The sequence below is a fragment of the Trematomus bernacchii genome, unplaced genomic scaffold (assembly GCF_902827165.1).
Source record: "Trematomus bernacchii unplaced genomic scaffold, fTreBer1.1, whole genome shotgun sequence".
Taxonomy (NCBI): Eukaryota; Metazoa; Chordata; class Actinopteri; order Perciformes; family Nototheniidae; genus Trematomus; species Trematomus bernacchii.
In genome coordinates this window covers 447,331-466,977 of record NW_022987342.1, presented here as the reverse complement: position 1 = coordinate 466,977, position 19,647 = coordinate 447,331, and the positions used below count along the sequence as shown (strand labels likewise).

The following is a 19,647-nucleotide window of genomic DNA, read 5'->3' as shown; positions in this document are numbered from 1 at the left end:
AGACAGTTCTCCAAAGCTCTCTGGAAACCACCTTGGGTTGAAAAGCCCAGTTTCTTCTCCACAAATCCTCCAACCCTGGGGCTCAAGTGTGCCAGTCTGTCAACAGACATTAAGCTGGTAGTATCAAATTCTACTTAAAGGACCATGCGACCTAATCCCCAAATAAAAGATACCTGCGTACAATAGCTTCTTTAGAGACTAGATTTTGGTATTGGAAGTGTAACGGTTTAGTTTTTCAGTCAGAGTAGTATTGCCCTATCCGGTTTGAGTGAGCTTTGGTTGCAAGCAGGTAAACAGTGCATGTGGAACACAAAAGAAGCGGTACACCGAATATGCAATAACCCTCCTGTTATCCTTGGGGTCAATTTGACCCCATTCAATGTTTTACGTATCTAAAGAAATGGTTCACATTATTGTTTTTGCTTAGTATTTCATGACTTTTCCTAATTTAGTGAGGACTAATGGGTAAACATAAACTTAACATGAAGATCTTTTTTAAATGTCCTGTATGCACTTTGTACGCATCGGTGTTCCTTGGGGTCAATTTGGCCCCAGGCTGTTATAGTAGTATAAAACATATAAAAATGTCAACATTTTACACATATTTGTGTTGATTGTGTAGGATGATATTGAGGTGACTATTACATGCAAATGTATCATTGTAAAAGAAAACTACCCTCTGCTTTAGTTATTGGTCCTTTAACAACATAAAAAAGATCTTACTTTAACATTTTATTTCAATCAGTGAGATTTTATGGTGATTTATATATTTTTCGATAGTCACATAATAGGAATTCTGGATGTATAAAGGGGTCTGTGGGGGGGAAGGTTGGGATAATGTTTTATTTAAATGGTTATTTAGGTAGTCAACTAAGATACCTAAAGCACCAGAGACATACATTTTGGTTAAAATTTGGAATATGATCATTGTCTTGAGTTTTAAACTACTGGGGTCAAATTGACCCCAGAGGATAAAGGGTGTAAAGTAAATCTGAGGATAACAGGAGGGTTACAAATCTGACGATGACTAAGTTGTTTTTATTTGCTTAAAATTGGCTTGTTAACTGGTTACTTGTGAAACAATCCAATCATAGGCGTAGCAACTCCATTCTCACATCTGAAGTTGCTAATCCGACTGTTAACAACAATTGGGAAATATAGGCCTGAATAGCTACACTGGAACCCCAGAAATATTGAACTTTGCCCCCGAAGTCCTATTGCATAAGAACAATAGCCAATATATTGCGTTCGACATTATATCAACAGTAAAGTGATGTTAATCCCTTGAATTTGACCAACCACGCCTGGGTTATCCTGTTATGGGGCCCCACACAAACATTTACTGTTCAGGCGCACTTTGGCCCCCTATTCCCCTTCTTTGTATATTCTCTTTTTCCTCCACTAATTACAGTGTACCGCGGTGCAAACAGCAGACTAAAAATGGCAGCTTCATTATGAGGCAAGAGACCTAAAAAAACAACCACTATCCCTGTGCTGCAATAATAATACTAGCAGGTTTCCTGTTTGCACATTTGGAATCATTTGATTACATCTATTTAGGAATGTGCACTATATGAACAAAGTAAAAATAATGAGGTAATTCAAGGTCTTCTGCACCAGCTAAGGGCTGCAATCCCACAAAGTTGAAAGGCTTATGAAGACACATTAAAGGAATACTTTGGATGTTTTGAAGTGGGGAATTATGATGTACTTATCCATAGTCAGTGTATTAAATACGGTCAATGACCATCCGTTCCCATACAGTTTGGAGAATCAGACAGGAGTAATAACAAAGTGAAACAATGTAGTTCTGTGGATGCGAAACGTATATTAGTACCTAAAAAATAAAGCTTATATCAGTTTTATCAGCCACTTCCAGAAGGAAACTGAAGCCGTTGTTAGATTAGTATGCATCTATCAAATAATTTGTGCTATTGTGTGACTTTGGTGAATCTGAACTAAGCCTTTAAAAGTCACAATAACATAAACAACAACCTGATTAAAGGGGCAGAGACCGGCAACCTGTGCTGTGCTCAAGAAAATAACGATTATTGTCAATGCAGTCAGATAGAAAAGGTCTTAACTTTGTCTTTGAAGAAAGCATATATAACGGCTTTAGTTCTTGATGGAAATAAGGGCCGTCTGACGGCAAGGTTAAAAGGGAGAAAACTCTAAACATAGCGTACAAGTTAACTAATATTGATTTTGTTGGGGAGGCCTTTCTTTTTAATGGCTAAAATATGTTTTCCTGTAGGTAATACGGATGGTTAAGTGTATACCTAATAAAACCCAAGTTCAAAACACACAAACTATCCCTTTAAAGTTATGTATCAAATGACAGTGTGAGATGGGTTGACTGAACCTGCAGAACATTATCACCCTAATGCAGACCCCCTAACATTTTTCATTGTTTTCAGCTATTTTCTGCAAAAAAACCTCTACATGCCCAGAACGAAATGGCAGACTGATACAGACGGGTTTTGGGGCCATTGGGAGTTTGAGTCCCTAGGGAAGTTGCCTGCCTGGCCCTGTTATCAATCCAGCCCTTCTTGCACCTGTGACCTAAACACACACTAGCACAAAGGGACAAAGGCGACGCACATGTAGCGATGGGCAGCCACACATGCGTAGCCACCCACAGTCAGACAGACAGATAGGGAAACACTTAACCGGCGTCTCACCACAAACACACAAACACACAAACACACACACACAGACAGACAAACAGACATAATATAGATGCACGGAGCAAACACGTCAAATATTGATTCTAGGCTGACATTTTTGCATAACAGTGTTATTTTTGCAATTTAAAATACAAAATAAGATTGTTTTGCATGCTGTTGTGTTTGTAGTGCCACACTGCAGTGCCACATATTTGACTGAATCGGAAATGATTATGAAACCTGGGACCAACTGGAGTTTACAAAATCGTGCATCAGAAATCTCTGCAACACTGCCATCTGTAGACCATCAATAATGCCTCTGATGTCTCAAGACACTCCCTCATTTTCTTTGCTTGAGTGCACATTGTCAGGTTTGGTCTTGCATAACAAAATAAATGCACAAGTGATTTGTTTGAAACAGAAAAGCAGAGTGTCTGGCCCAAAGGTAATTTTCTGTTTTTACTTTATTCTTTTAAATGCATGGCTTCCTCCCACAGGCCAACCATATGTAGGCCAGGTGAACTACGTGACCTCTGAATTGCCTGCCAAGAGTGGATTTCTCTGAGTTGTGTTTTAGCCACAGAGTGACCTGTCCAGAATGCTGATCCAGTGACCCTGCACAGAAAAAAGCAGCGATAGAATAAATTGATGATCATACAGAACCCACATCTGATTCATACAACCCATATTTAGAAAAACATTAAGAAATGCTGTGAGCTACCAAAACAAACAAGACTAAATGGTCATTTATACCAATTTTACTTCACTTACTAACCATCACATGTGTCTCCGAGTTAGTGTTTACTTTTTTTCTAAACCTTGAATAAAAAATGCAAGTAAACTTATTGGGCCCACACATAACGGCATGGGTCTTTGAGCAAATCTAAAGTCTTTTAGACAAACAAGTAACATCATGCCATCTAGTGACACATCTGGGAGCTGCACAGGCCAAGGACATTATTACAGTTTTACAGTAGACTTTATGGGTGTTTAATATGTACAGCTGTAAGCCCTCCATTCACATAGACACAATTTGATGTAAAATCAAAAAGAAAAACATACAAAAAAACAAACAAATTATTCCCTATGCTATCAGTAAAAAAGAATTCACCAAGTACTATTATTTGACAGATTATATCATTACAATGACATAATAATAATAATCCATTAAGGTTCTATATTCCCTGTGTAATGTGTGCCATGCTGAAGCACATATTAAAAATGAGATTTTATCTCAATGTTTTTATCTGGTTAAATAAAGGTTAAATAAAAATAAAAATATCAGACTAGTTTTGGAGTTCATTAGTAAATAGTTTGTTATTTTGTCAGATAAAATGTTGTGCATTTCAAAGACATACTTTGATCTAAGTAGAAACAAGTCTCATTCGAATATTTACCGTATTGAATAGCTTTTAAAACGAGCTCTAACTGCATTTGTAAACCAGAGTTAAATAACTTTGTGAGAGGGGGCGTGGCACAGCAACCTCGTTACGTCATATCTCTGCGTCGCATCCACCTTCTGACATTTTCAATGACAGTTTGCACACATTTTGTTACATTTCTTTGATATCAAAGGTGGTCAAATCATAAGGTGACCGCTATGCACAGAGCTGTATATTCCTGTTCTAATATCGTCGGTCCAGCCATGATTCGCCAGTGTTTAAAATGCAGAGGTAAGGAGAGCTACAGCTAGGAGCTAAAGTGCTACACATGCTAAAAACACTTGGGTCGTCTGGCCAGGGTGTGTATGTAGCTACAACGTTAGCTATGTTATGTATTGTTTCATAACTACAATTTTTGTGTTGTTACTGTATCATGCTTTCAGTCACAAGTCACATGGTAGCAGAATAGTTAGTGGACATAATGCAAACAGTGCAAACAGACTTGTTAACAGTTAACCACTCTTTAAAATTAAGTCGGTTGCTTTACAACGGGGGGAGGGCTATAGTACCTTTCCTTCAATACAACTTTCAAAAAACACTCATGCCACTTAAGTCTTTTTGTGAAAAGCATCCAGGCTTCAATCTGAACATATTGTACAGTTTTCTGTTAACAAATGAGCTCTCAGTAAAACGTAATTTTTGCCACAAAGTCCAAGAGCGAAACATAATTCCCTTATGGTTTCGATGTCTGTCTTTCTGTAAATGTCTATTTGTAATTGTGTTGTAACCAGACTGTAATGTTTTATGAAGTGCCCCAGCAGCTGAGCTCACGTGCGTACAGTGTGGTGCCGACCCCACGCGACAGTGAGGAGAAGGAGATGCTGCACCGGATCCTGCGCGTGGATCACGCGGGTGAATACGGGGCCAACCGCATCTACGCCGGCCAGATGGCAGTGTTGGGTCGGTCAAGTATAGGACCTCTCATCCAGGTATGGATAAGACTGAAATAGGACTGAATCTGCACAATGGATCAATAAGCATCACTGTTTATATCTGAAATGTATGCATTATCCAGAAGGCATTTGAGGAACTCGAAACAAAATTGAGATGCTTAATACTAAAGAAGCCCTGATGGAAAATACTTTTTTGATTTTTGATTTAAAGTTTAGATCTGACACTGAACTCTATTTAGGTGAGTTTGGTAAGCTTTATTAAGTGTATATTCAGTTTCTAGCTTAGTGATAAAGACAATAATTCATAGAAAAAATAAGCTGTAGAGAAACTGTAAAACATTTTTGTATTTATCAAATGTTATGTGTTCAGGACAAGAGCTTTTGCATCATTGTTGACTCCCTATGTTCATGTTTGTCTTAAGGAAATGTGGGATCAAGAAAAGGTACATCTTGCAAAATTCACTGAGATTCTGGCAGAGAGCAGAGTCCGCCCCACAGCGCTGTTACCCTTCTGGAACATCGCTGGCTTTGTATTAGGTGAGTACAGCTTTTAAGCATAGAGCAGAGTGTTGCAGGAGGAGAAAGCAAACATGTCATTGTCCACCTACATATTTGAACTTGATGTTGACTGCGTTGACCATAAACACGTTCTTACAAGTTTCTGAGCTTGAACCCTATTTAACAAGTTTGTCTGCTCTAGTTTTATAGGCCATTTGTAGTCAGCTGTAAAATCCTAAATGTTTAGTTCTTCTGTTTTAAATCTGCTCAGGTGCGTCCAGTGCACTGCTGGGAAAAGAGGGCGCCATGGCCTGCACTGTGGCGGTGGAGGAGAGTATTTCAGAGCACTACAACAGCCAGATAAGAGCTCTGATGGAGGAGGACCCCGACAGATACACTGAACTGTTACAAGTGAGTAAACCACTGTTGTACTCATAGTACATGCTAACGCCTTTTTGTGGTGATAAACGATACAAGCAATGTAAAACATTTTTTTACATATGGTATGGTATAACACATAAACAAACATGCATTTGAACAAGCGTATACATTTTACGGGCTGCATGGTTAATAAATATATATACATACAGAACCATGAACCATAAGATGATTTAAAAATAAATAAAAGAAACAAAGATCGATGAGTTCACTTAATGAATGCTCTTTCATATTTTTTATAGGTAATAAAGGAATTCCGAGATGATGAGATTGAGCATCATGACACAGGATTGGAGCATGATGCTGAATCGGTAAGTATATTTTAATTTCCTTCACTCCACAATCACTCACACTTTGATTACATTAGAGTCAAAGTACAAAATACACAATCAGTAGTCATTTCTTTATGTATTCAGCTGTTTTTGCAGTAGTTTAGTGAACATCTTTTAAAGTCTTATATTGTTTTATCTGTTTTTTTGTTTTAGGTTCCTGGATACTGGATACTTAAAAATGCAATTCAGCTTGGCTGCAAAGCTGCAATATATGCTTCTCAGCGAATCTAACATTGTGATTGGAATAATGGACTTTCTTTGGACAATATTTGACATGTTGACCCAGTATATATAAATGGTTTGAATTTGATTGTTGTACTTTGCAAGATACAAACATTCAAAGCAACCTAGATAAATCATAATGTCAAATCATGTCTACAATGTATAAGACATGGACAGTTTAATTAAGTGTGTTGGTCAATAAGCTGCATTCAGACCAAATTGTCATTGGTTGGTACAATCGCTGGTGTTACTTTCATAAGTAGAAAAGAGACTCATAACATAATTTTTTGGGTGTGGGATTGTAAATGTGTGCAAGAGAGAAAGACAAAAAGAGACAAAGCTCCTGTCTTTAAAGAATGGGTAATTGTTTTGCTGCTTTTACAAAACAATATAATATCCAATAAAGAACACCATTTGTAACAATTGTGTCTGTTTGTTAAGCATAGATCTTCCCACAAATGCAATGGGGGAGATAGAGAACACGCGTATATACTATAAAAAACATTCATTTAAATACAGGGATAACAAGCAGCCCCATAGCCACAAATCTACTCTTCATATGCTTTGAGTGTGAACATACCAGAATTGGCATAGTTTAATATGTTTATTGTAGTAAATAGCCAAATCATTTTTTTGTTTTATCAATAAAAATAAAATACGTGCAGGTGTGCACTGGTCTGCTTTAAGTCAGTTGTCATTAAAGTATAAAGTAATTAGGTTAAAAATTATTTAATATGCTGTAAATGATGTCTTGTACTGTACGATTATGGGCAAAATTAATCTTTATTGATTCATCAGTCATTTATTTTCTAGATTTATCGATTAATTGTTTGATCTATAAAATGGCTTTTGAAGTGTTGCTTTTTCAAATTTAAATGAAAGGGCACTGCTTTCAAATTCCATGTTGTGCTTATCCTGCCTGTGTACAAATGTATGCATCATAAATGACGCCGCTCCTTTGAATTCAGTGATTCAATGACCTACAGAAGCATTTAGCTGATTCAAGATGTTAGATTATTGTGCAGCAATGGACAAAAGACCTCATGCTTGCTGTACACCAAGAGATAAATAACTAGAATACATGTAATGAGGACGTATTGTTACGAGCATACACAGCCATCACACCCTTCAACATACTCTCCTGTTTCACATGTAATAGCTCATATATCAAGCTGAGCAATGACTTGTCATCCTAGGCTAACTGCTAAGCCTCCTCACACAGCTGTTCTGGGTACATTATGTCACTGAGAAAGAGGGATTGACAGGGGGCTTGTCAAGGGGCCCCTAATCTATTAGGCCTTTCAGCAGGTTGAACAAATTGTTCATTCCCCTCTTAGTCAATATCAGTTTGTCCTCACTGTACATTGGGTAAGCACCAAAAGCCTTTTTACCCATGATTTGGCCTTTTCATCCACTGGCGACATGATAAGGGATTTATGGCAGGCAATGGGGGCTGATGAGATTTAAAGAAGTCATTTGATGGTGTAGTGTCTTGGCTCTATCAGGCAGTGAGAGTGGTTAAATTGAAAACGTCATCCTATGAAGGCAGATGCTTAACATTTTAATGGGAAAGCCAGCATACTCTATCAAAGGGTCAGGCCATCACGAGCTGCAATACAATGTACTAATCAAGTCCTGAACCCTAAACCCAATTCTTTCACCATTCTTCCATAACCTTTAACCTCATTTCAACCTGGTTTTCATGATAGACATAGAACTTTGTTTACAGTTCCCTCTGCTTCACTTTCAGCTTTGCGGTTACACTGCCAGTTGTTTAGTTCGAGCTGCCTTGCTTTTCTGTTTCGACTGAGTTCAGACCGAAAGTCTTGTGTGGGCGAGGGTCCAAAAAAGTTTGGATTATATTTTCCAACAATCTCATTTCTTACCGTCCAGCACGTTGATTGAAAAACTTCCACGGTGTTCAATACTGTTGAGATCTTGTCATTGCAAAGGCCTTGGCAATAGATCATCATCGATGAATCAGCCAATCTCTAAAACTATTCTCATCATTTAATAGTTTGTCTTTTTTTTTGCCCATCTTGGCCGAATGATTGGTCTGTCAATTTATCTAAAGTTGGCTGAATACAGATGAAATCATCTCAAAGAACATTAAATAGATTACCATGTACTTTTGTTCATGGTCCCCAGGCCCAGTAGTTCAAAACTTGTAATACCTATCTGATCGGATCAGATTTGGATTTTGGGTAGTTCAAAACCAAAAAACAGGATTAGGATCACTTTGATATCCGATCAGATCAGGAAATCAAATCCAAGCTTTAATCTGGATCAAATCTTCAAAACGGGTAGTTCAAACCGACAACACAGGATTGGGGTGGATTTCCAGAGTAAACTGTACTGTACAATTTATTTAAAAATATGTTTCAATATAAATAAGATGGCAAAGTTTGTTAACTGAAATAATACACCATTTTAAGCCTTCATGGCAAATCAATTTAATTTTTAATTTTTTGGTCACGTTTGTGGTGGCCTATTTTGTTTTCAACCAAATGTTGATGACATAAATATTTATGCTCATAAAAGTATCACAACAAAGATTGTCAATCACAAATGTAATTTAGATTAAAGAAAAAATATCTTCAACAAAATTAAAGTCCATCATCTGTCATCACCTTTCAAAACTAATTGCGGACCTGACCAAACCAAACCAGTGAGTTGAAAAGATGGACAAAAAGGGGCCTAATTTTGTATCTGCTGAGACCCATGCACTGCTGCAGAGTGTAAGGAATAATTATGACTCCATAGTTGGTAGCTTTAACAGAGAGGGTGGAGCGACCAAAGTAAAGAGCGGAATATGGATGGAAGTTACAGACAATGTGAATGCCACAGGATCTGGACACAAGAGGACGGTGGACCAAGTGAGGTTGAGGTGGAAGAATTTGAAGCAGCAAGCTACCAAAGACCACAGCCAGGCTAAAAACCCACAGACGGGTAACAAACCATATAAAAGGGGACAATACACAGATGTGGTACTTGATATCATTGGTGGTCAGCAGTCACAATCTTTACATGGAATACCAAACGTTGTACTGGATGGTGAGTCGCAGGTATGTGTGATTTTATCCTTATCCCTATAGAACTACAATTATTATCTTGTATAATTGCTATTTTCATAGTACTACAATGGCTATATTTCTTATATAGCATCCTTGTTCTTATAGTACTACAATTTTCCAGGAGCTTGAATGCTTTTGATCATCTTATTAAGGGGTATAAAGTATATAGAGAAACTTTCATTTCAGGTAGTCAATGCACCCGATGTGACACACACCATTCAAGACGAGGTCCTCCTGACCCATGTGGATCCAGAAGCTGGACCTTCAGCCAGGCCTGATTACACACTGCAAGAGCCACCTCGAAAGAGAAAATGCAAGCGCACCAGACAACCAGAGCAGAGGGATGATGCCTACGAGACACTGCTGAGCCGTGACATGGAGAGGGCAGAGATGCAGATCCGTCTGGCCAAAGAACAAATACAGCTGTGCCGGCTTCAGCAAACTGAAACCTCACTTAGAATGCAGCTCCTCAAAGTACGCCTGGATGATCCAGCTGCCTTTGAATAATGTTTTTTTGTTGTTACCCTAGTGGGAGTATTTTTTTAAATTACAATTCCATTATGATTTTATGTCCTTTATGTATTTAAAAATATAATTAGACATTATAGAAGTCTCTGCAATGTGGTCTCTTGTCTTCCTTGTATTCTTTTTCATATCCACTGGATGGAGATCGGTAGGATTAAAGCACTGATATTCAGGATCTAGTAATCTTGAAAAGTCTGAATCTGGATCAGGGTGATCCTATCCTGAATTGCTTTGAAATACTGGGACAAAATCTGTCCGAGTTGTCTGATCCTGGATCACAAAAAATGGGATTTCAAAATCTGATCGGATCTGATTGAGATTAAAAGTTTTGAACTACTGGGCCAGTTGAATCATTTTGAGATCATACTTGTTGATCCCCTGTCCAATATTTTGGTTTATGACATTCCCATCAGCCTCAGCTTTAGTTTTGTGCTGACTAACATCAGCAAGTTAGCATTGCTATTGTGAACATGTTTGCAATGACATGCTGATATAAGCATACCTAAAAGCACTGAAGTACAGCCTCACAGAGAAACTAGCATTACTTTTAAAAGCATCTTAACCATATGGGATCTGATTATCATTATCTTTGAACTTTTCCAACTTGTTGATGAACTTTCTTGTCACAATTGTCTGTTATTTGTAAATCAAACCATTCATTGATAGATTGACTGATATATTCAGGTCTTAATTCACCCCCTGTCTGTACTAACAGTTTCTCACGGAGGTGAGCTGTGACCCAGGTTCACATGCTCGGATCTATTTTGCCTAGCATGAGGTAAGAGGAGCTATTTTAGCTGGAGTGGGTTTGCATATCAGACATGACCTCAAGGGTTAATGTGACATATGGCCTCCATTCCTTAAAAATAGTTTTTTCTTTACTGCCCCTCAGCCTAAGTAAGAGCTGAAGTTAAACAACCGCATCCCTGCCGTGTGTTATGATGATGGACATTATGAGCTGGTTGTTTAGTGCAGCCTGAAAACATGAAATAAAATGCTGTGTATTGTAATTCTAGTCCAGTGGTCATATACTTCCTTTCTTACAATTTCTGCATAATATAAAACAGTAATTAAATCATGGCTTATCAAAAAAGACAGTTTGAATGCATGACTCTCTAGTAATTCCTTAACCACTTTCTAATAATTTGTTTAATTGACATTTTATGAATTGCTGACCAATGAGTCCCTTTAAGGATCCCTGTGTGCGGCAACAATTGTTTCTACGAGCTACAAGTAGAGTTCTGACTATCTTCACAGAATAAACACAAAGATTATGTTATTGTACGAAAGTCATAAGAGGTCACACCGATTTGCATAAGCAATATGAGACCATGCGCAGCTTTACAAAAAAGTGGTACAGGATGATATATTCTCTCTGCCCCAGATTAATAGTGCTGACAGTTTTATAGCAAGGTGCAACTGTTTAAATAAAGCTGCAGCTCCATCTGTGGTACAATTTTGGGTGATGAAATTACCACTATATAAAAACAGGAGTGATGACTCAGTCAACATGTAGGTGTTAATAACCGCAAACCATCCACTTAACATCTAAATTAGCTGCCACTCTTTAACTGTAGATAATCGTTTTATAATATCTTATTTATCGTATGTGTAATTTTTAATTTCAGTTAATCAGAGATTTGCTTTATGTGTATGGGGTTTAGGAGTTCATGTGAATTGTTTAGGTTCTTTTCTCAGAATGACTCAAAGGAATCTGCTGAAGCACTGAAAGAGAAGTTGGCAACTTGAAAACAACAATTTGAAAAGGGCAATAAAACTTAACTAAACTGGGACTGTCTTGCTACCCATGAATAATGTGGTTGTAAATTTTGAGCTGCGCGAGTAATACAAATTCTCATAATTCATAAAAGCTTTCGGATACAGATTCTATTGCTTCTTGGATTGGATATATGCAGACTGTTAGTCAGCAGGCCTTTCTGAACCAACAGTTTGCATAACGTCTGGACTTACTATGTTTCATTTTAAAATAACCATACTGTGATAGACTCATTGTGATAGCATTCCATCAGATTTGGTTAATGTGCTAATCCACAAAGATTAAGTCTCACATTTGACAATGATAGAATATACTGAACAATCATCATATAAACATCTACTGTTCTTTAATAAGATAACATTGTGCCTTTGGAAGGTTGGAAGAAAAAACTGCATGCAGGGAAACAGTAAAGGCCCAGTACAAGAGACACAGGAGACTTATTGTTGTGTTTCCCCTTGAAAGACATGATGCATTTAAAGGTGAGTGGATATATATATATCTAAACTTCTTCCAACCTTGTGCTTATACATTGTCTGATTGCGTAGTGTCCTCTGAATGTAAACAGCTTTCTTTATGTTGGACTATAATGTCAGTTTGAGACTGTTGGCTTTCTCTCTGACAGTAAGAGGAGAAGATTGATACCACTCTCCACACTGTGTGTAGGGTAAAGAGATACAGCCAGGAGCCTGTTAGCATAGTTTTGTCAGGTTTGGGGAAAATAGGACCCAAGTGCAGTTAAAAATACAAAAAGGTCAGGTAACAAAAAACGAGCTTTATTAAAAAGCCGATGACAAGAAAAACAAGAAACTTAACATTAACAAAACCGGGAAGCAGGACAGACAGGAACAAACTTACAGAAGGGAAAAAACGGGCAGGTATCATGGACAAGAATTGACGACCAGGTAACATGGACCAACATGGAGGGTGACAGGAAAGACGACGATCGGACATGGAGCACAGGGGGAAGACAAGACTAAATACACAGAAGGGTAATCACAGGACAAGACACAGCTGGGCAGGGGAGGCAGGAACAAGGGCAACAGGTGAACTCAATGAGGCACAATCAGACACAGGAAGGAAGACCAGACACAGGGAGAACAGAACTTCAAAATAAAACCATGACTAGACACACAAAACTAAAATCGTGACAAGTTTAAAGACTCCTAAGGAAACAGTTAGCTGTCTCTTTCCGAAGGTAACAAAATCACTTAAGCTCACGCTATAGTTTGTTGGATATTAATAAAAGCTGGTTTAGTTTTATGGGGGAGAGGGGGGGTCAGTCTTTATGCTATGCTAAGCTAATTGACTGCTGGTTGCATCCTCATATTTGGCCTAACAGTCTACTCATCCAACTTTTGATAAGAAAGCAATTAAGTTTAGCTTTTAATACCATTATTGTACAATAAAATGGCTTTGAAGAGCACATACCTCCGCCAATACCATAAGTCCTGTCCCACATGATATGCAAATCTTCAAATGGCACGACTATATATTTCTCGATCAACAATTTATATAAAAATGTGGATTTGCTCCAAATTTAAATGACTTTTGGCTTTGCCCATGTGACACCATCCCACACAGTTTCATGAAACTGGTGACAACAAACCCAAAAAAACCTTGGCAGAGTTAACCTCTTAAGCCCTGAGCCTGTTTTTCAGGTCTCAGGTTCGAAAATGACATTCCCAGAACAAATGACCATATCTTCCCTTCTAAAAGGGTTAAATTAATAATCTTTATTCTCAAAGTAATGATAAACCTGTGAGTTGGATGTAGAAAAGTCAGAATCAATATAGATGTTTTTTATTTTAAAGAAAATTCAGATTTTACATAGTAAAAAACTGTAAATTATAGTGTCCGTCCAAAATTTCTTTTTTACTTATAGTGAAAACTACCCTTGGATGATGGGTTAGTAGACTAAAAGCTTTAGGAATCCAAAGTACAACATATAATAAGTACCCTGTATCAAGATTGATGCAAAACAAGTGAAATTTGACCTTTTTAGAGAGATTTAGCCAAAAAAACCCACTTCTGGGGTCATTTGGGTGGATTTGACCTATCTCTGGCCCCCCTTGCTCGATTTTGATGAATGAAATCTCTTTATAACCGCTAGAGCCAATGGAATCGAGGGAAAGTTATATACACACCAAAACGTTAACAAATAAGGAGTGAGAGTGACGCGTTACCAAAACCGGAAGCTGGTGGCTACCATTAGCAGCTAACTTTTCCGCTCCGATTTTTACATAAAAAATGGAATTATGGATTATAAATAATTTTTTCAAAGGCACAGGTACATTATCAACCTATGGATCAACAGTTGTAGCATTTTTTTTTTTCGTTTTAATGCCATTGAACACGTCTTTTGACCTAATTGACAGCTACGGTGAGACGATCTGCCGTAAAAGCTCCGTAAAGGTACGTGTTGTGATGTCTGTGTTTGCTTCCCCTGTCGCAAGTTCGGATCGCTCAGTGATGATACTATACCTAAATAATCAGTGGAGTCTCAGCTTTAATCGGCTATATTGTATGTGCAGCTACGATAAGTAATAAGGGTATTTTTATCTTGAATTGTGTGCCGCAGTGCGTTAGAATTTTTTCGCTCAGGGGTCATTTAGACGCTTCTTATGAGACTTGTGTTTTGTTTTGGCAAAAATGGTTCATATCTTCAGTTAGCTGAGATTCTTCCCGTTAATCTGGTGCTACACATTAATAGTTTCATAAATGTTAAGAAGCCCTGAGACATTATCTCGAGAAAAGAAACGGTGGGAGGGGTCCAATGGGGGGACCGCCGTGCTTAAGAGGTTAAATAACTTCAAACAGTTGTCCACATTCACTTTCTCTATGTTTTCTGCCAAGGATTTCATTACTTAAAGCCTTATACAGTATGCTGCGAGGTCTGTCAACCTTTGGGAAGACTAACTTTGTATCCTGACATGATATGGCATGGCAAGCATGGACATATTGATATTATGTTTTATCGGATGAGCTCAGCCCACTTGATTGCCCGGAGCAATAAAGCTAACGCAGATGCTAACTGTCATGTCACCATAAATGTTATTTGAAATCATGTGCATACTTACAGTATGAGAGTATGCATTGCTCTAGAAGTGAGGGGCCATAGATTTGAAAAGACTCAGTAGAGACTTTCATATACTTTTGGTTATCCAGGTCAACTATTCACATACACCAGCATGGGCTGAAAAACAGCCTCACTCTGACAGGCTACTTTATAAATAGTAAACATCTTTACTGTTCTGTGGTATGTCTATTAATATGAATACCTGTAGAGTAATGTCACTTTGCTTTGGATCACTCTGGATTGGAAATGCTTTTATGGTTTTACATATTATTTATTTTTTGTGACAAATACGTAAATATATGTTCAATTGTTGTGCTGAAAGATGCATGTGCACATGTCCATGTGCACCTGGCAAGTTAAACCTATGATAAATCTTTATGGTGACAGAAGGGTGTGTGGGCTGAAAGAGCTGTGACCACATTTCCACATGTCTTCATAACACATGAGGCAAAGGGCTGACATCACTGCAGCTAGAATCTCTGATTTACGGCGTGCACACAGTGCCATCCACCAATCCTTTTGGAGAAAGAGAAAACACACCAAGGTCAGTCCTCAATGAAGATTCATCAGTACAAAGTTCAGAAAATAACCTTTATAGTGATAAATATAACCCTGAACAACTTTTAGATATCCTGGAAGTGCTTTTATAATCTGTTCCTATTTAGCAGTTTCAGTAGGTAAAATATAGAGCCACAACAGACAGACGTCAAGACCAAAATGACTTTTAAGTGCTGTTACACCTCATATGTAGATGTATTTCTGCATGTGCAACCAATCCTTGCTACAAATCACTCCCATAAATTGTAAAACAATCATTGTCCCCAGATGATGAATCCTGATTGGTGATTTCATTTCATTTCAAACCTTTATTTATCCAGGTGAATCCCTTGAGATCAATTGATCTCTTTTTCAAGGGAGACCTGCTCAAGTAGGTTCCACATGAAACATAAAAACATAAAACAACAGAACAACAAAAAGGACATCATACAGCATCATTACAGGGATTACAATTTACAATAACTATCCACATGAACAGGTACCAACAGCATCCGATTGTGTAGCATCCAACCAAGCTTTAAAAACATTTAGTGGCACCAGATTGCTCAGTTTCCATTTAATTTGCAGACTGTTCCTAGACAGAGGAGCTGCGCATCGTGATCCCCTGACTTTCTGGCCACTTCAACATGAACTATGGATTGGCACAACCTTTTGTATGCCATTCACTGGGTTCGGATAAAGGGATTCTTTGGATGTTTCAAAGCGGGGTTTTATGAGGTTTTTATCCATTGAGATGGCAATCGCCACGAAGTATGGTATGCAAAGCAAAACTACAGCTGACATGGGCAGAAGCAAATTGTATTTTAAAACAAAATAAAAACATTGTTATGAATACTGTATTTTATCTCTGCTTCAACATGGTCCTCAACCATTCACAGTGCTACCATGCTTCTTAAACTTATAAATTGTGCTACTATCAGGTCATCAATTTCAGTTGCACTTCAGTGCTAATAAGCGATTGTTAGCATAGCAACTCAGATGATGAAAAATTAAAAAAAATAGACTTGCTTAACAACGAAACGGAGAACAAACCGAATTCGATATCAAAAAAGTATTCCGTCCACACGGTATCGGCTCAAGAAACGTGTCCGTCCACACGAGACCGCTCGATCCGCTGGAGACGCTGTAGTACATATGCCGGGCCTGTAAGTGGCGCTGTACTTCCGCCACAAAATACACCAAAAGCAGCGAAGAAGACCCCCGAGCATGGTTGCCATGGTTGGTTGCCCTTCTGTTTATTCTCCGCGGTGGATTTAGCAACATGTAGTTCATGTAGTTCTCTATGTCCACTTGTTGCTGATGGTTGTGGTAGAGGAGCAGTAGATGTTGCACTAACATCTGTAGCATGGTCAGTAGCAGTAGCTACTGACCATGCTACATGGCTATGGCTTCATCGTTATAAGGAAATGATCGTATAGGACGTACACACGGAGCCGTTAGGCCCCCCAGAGCGGTTCGTCCGCAGATCTACCCACCTTGGGACCCATTACCGTTTGAGGGCTCCGTTTCCGCGGTTCCGTTACGGCCTCGTGTGGACGAACCGTCCATACGATAGAGAACTGTAGTGGATACAACCCGTTTCGTCTCTGTGTAAACATGGCCTTAGCATTGTCATTGATAGCGTATTAGCATTTAGCATTTAGCTCAAAGTGTTGTAAATTCAATGAAACACTGATATCAAATGGACAACAGCATAGACATCAAGGTGACATTTGTCTGTATCTTCTCTTGAGCAGCTGTTTACACTCCATGTCGTGTGATAATCGTATTGTTGATCAGGTGTGAAGATTTATGTAAAGGACCTATTGTCGAGTGCGGGAGCTTAGCATTGTGTGACCCTACCGCTAGTATTCATCATTGAACTGACAGGCCTGGTGGTTCATCCAGCATGACTCCAAGGCCACGTAGCTGCACCACTGTGTCATGAGCCCCAAAGGCAAGCTGTTAACTTAAGGATAGTATGCAGCCACCCCACCCCCTTCCAAACCAATGCCCCAGTTTGACAAGAGAACAGTATTGAAGGAATACTTTACATACAAGTTGGACATTTGCATATCAATTGCTCACCCCATGTAACATTGAATTCTTGAAGAAAACGTTTTGTTTTTTCTTCATGAATCCATGGTGAAGTGTTAATGAATTGAAGTAAATAGGGGCTGCTTTTAACAACACCAAAACGATATGAAGTCATCCCATACAAACTCTTACAAAACTTGTGCAGTACAATCCCACTCTCATTTGACCAGTAGATTGCAATGCATTCTCACTAATCAGTGACCACATGTCTGGATAAAACTGATAGTTTAATAAAGTTTAGCTATTGTTAAATTCAGCCCCAATTTCCTCTAATTCATTAACACCTTTCTCTGTTTTACGATTCTTTGTTTACCATGAAGTTTTCTTCAAGAATTAAATGTTACACTGGGTGCTTAATTGATATATGGTCATGTTGACTGTTATGGATTGTGATCCTCATACTTGAGGAGGAACATATTTTGGATGAAGGTCCTTCGGGAAGGCCAATAAGGTAGACAGTAAGCATCGTTAGTCAATGAGGGGTTCAGGAGAAGGAGCTTCTCACAGCACATTTAACGTATTCACGTCAGCTATCCTTTTCTATGCCTGTTACATCACCCCCAACCTCTCCAGAAACCAACACCTTGTATCCCTGCCATCGACCCCTCCTCCATTAATCACACCGATACATTGGCAGTCAGCAGAAGGTTACCACGCAAGGCCTCTTAACACCTGGTATTAGGGATAGTTTTGCTCAGCCCACCTGCTAGCCTCCTGCAGTGGCGCAGCATTTTACACCGATCCCGCTAAGCTCGGTCGTCGTCCTCTCTGATTGAATGGAAAGCTCTGGCAGTGTTTCTCCAACCAGGCATCAGCTCTCTCGCCTGAGGCTCGATTTCATGTGGCTTGTAAAGATGCCACCTTTATCTGCTATTAATCATGGGCCTCTTTGCCGAGCTATGCTCTCCACTGCTGGTGACAACATAGATTCAGGGTGATGGTTGTTGCAGATTGTCAAATTACACGCAACATGGCAGGGGACTCTGCAAAGCATGATGGTGGTATGCATCACAACTTTATAAAAGGTTTTAACTTTAGCAACAAATAAGTGTTTTAAAAAGTCTTAAAACATGTGGATTTAACCTCTTCATTGTTTGAATAAGAGGTTCATGGTGTTTTGGAGTTGTATCTGTGAGTGGCCAAATTTCTATTCAGTAGTGTGATCATAAGAATCCAGCACATGACTACCTGTGTCTGGTTCGTTGTTCTTTGGAGCCATCAGCCGACAAATAAGCCAACTCAATGCCCAGCACTCAGCTTTTGAGGCCAGTGATGACAGAAATGCTCAGAAGACAAAGTGCCCGGACCACCCAGGCTTTAGGTGTCCTGACCTTGGAGGTTGGCTGTGAAAAATAACAACACAAGAGGTAGGAGGTAAAGGAATGCCTACTATGCTGCACAAGGAGTCAAGCTGTTGCCCCTGTATGGGTGAAGTTCAACATGCTTCGTGAGCCCCTTACAGGTGCCCCTTGTGTGTGTGTGTGTGTGTGTGTGTGTGTGTGTGTGTGTGTGTGTGTGTGTGTGTGTGTGTGTGTGTGTGTGTGTGTGTGTGTGTGTGTGTGTGTGTGTGTGTGTGTGTGTGTGTGTGTGTGTGTGTGAGGGACAGTGTTTGATCCATGAGAAGTTGTGGGAGTTGAATCACCGCAGTATTAACACACACATTCACTTATATCCATTGATCTGAAGCCCTCTGTGAAAAAGGTATCATTCTGTCCAATCCCATATCAAAGAAAAACAAAATAGCAGCAATGCCATCTCTCTGATCGTGACATTCTAGCGCAATGATGATAGATTTACAGCATCTTCTTTCGCTTTTAAGCTATTTGAGGTATCTGTTAAACACATTGTTGCATTGATTTCTGGGAAGACAGATGGTGGTGTGCATGCTTCAAGACAACTGAAGGAATGAAGAATTGTTCAGCTCGGTAGATCAAATTCAGTATAGTGATGACCTTAGGGTACATTTTTATTGCACGTAGGTGCATACAATCTCACAGACATATTTTTGAGTAGCTTTGTTTTCTGTCTGGCGATAGTTGAAAGTAGCAAAGAAATGCTTGAAAATGATAC

The 19,647-nt window shown here is 38.9% G+C and overlaps 1 protein-coding gene across 1 annotated transcript; it reads left to right on the top strand.

Annotated features, from left to right (window-relative positions):
* Positions 1 to 4,166: 4,166 nt before the first annotated feature.
* Positions 4,167 to 6,911, top strand: coq7 (coenzyme Q7 homolog, ubiquinone (yeast)). The gene is made up of 6 exons (XM_034131538.1): positions 4,167 to 4,339; positions 4,859 to 5,037; positions 5,424 to 5,538; positions 5,771 to 5,910; positions 6,180 to 6,248; positions 6,423 to 6,911. Exons 1-6 carry the CDS (start codon positions 4,267 to 4,269, stop codon positions 6,498 to 6,500), a joined length of 654 nt encoding a protein of 217 aa, XP_033987429.1. The 5' UTR covers positions 4,167 to 4,266; the 3' UTR covers positions 6,501 to 6,911.
* The last annotated feature ends 12,736 nt before the right edge of the window (positions 6,912 to 19,647 follow it).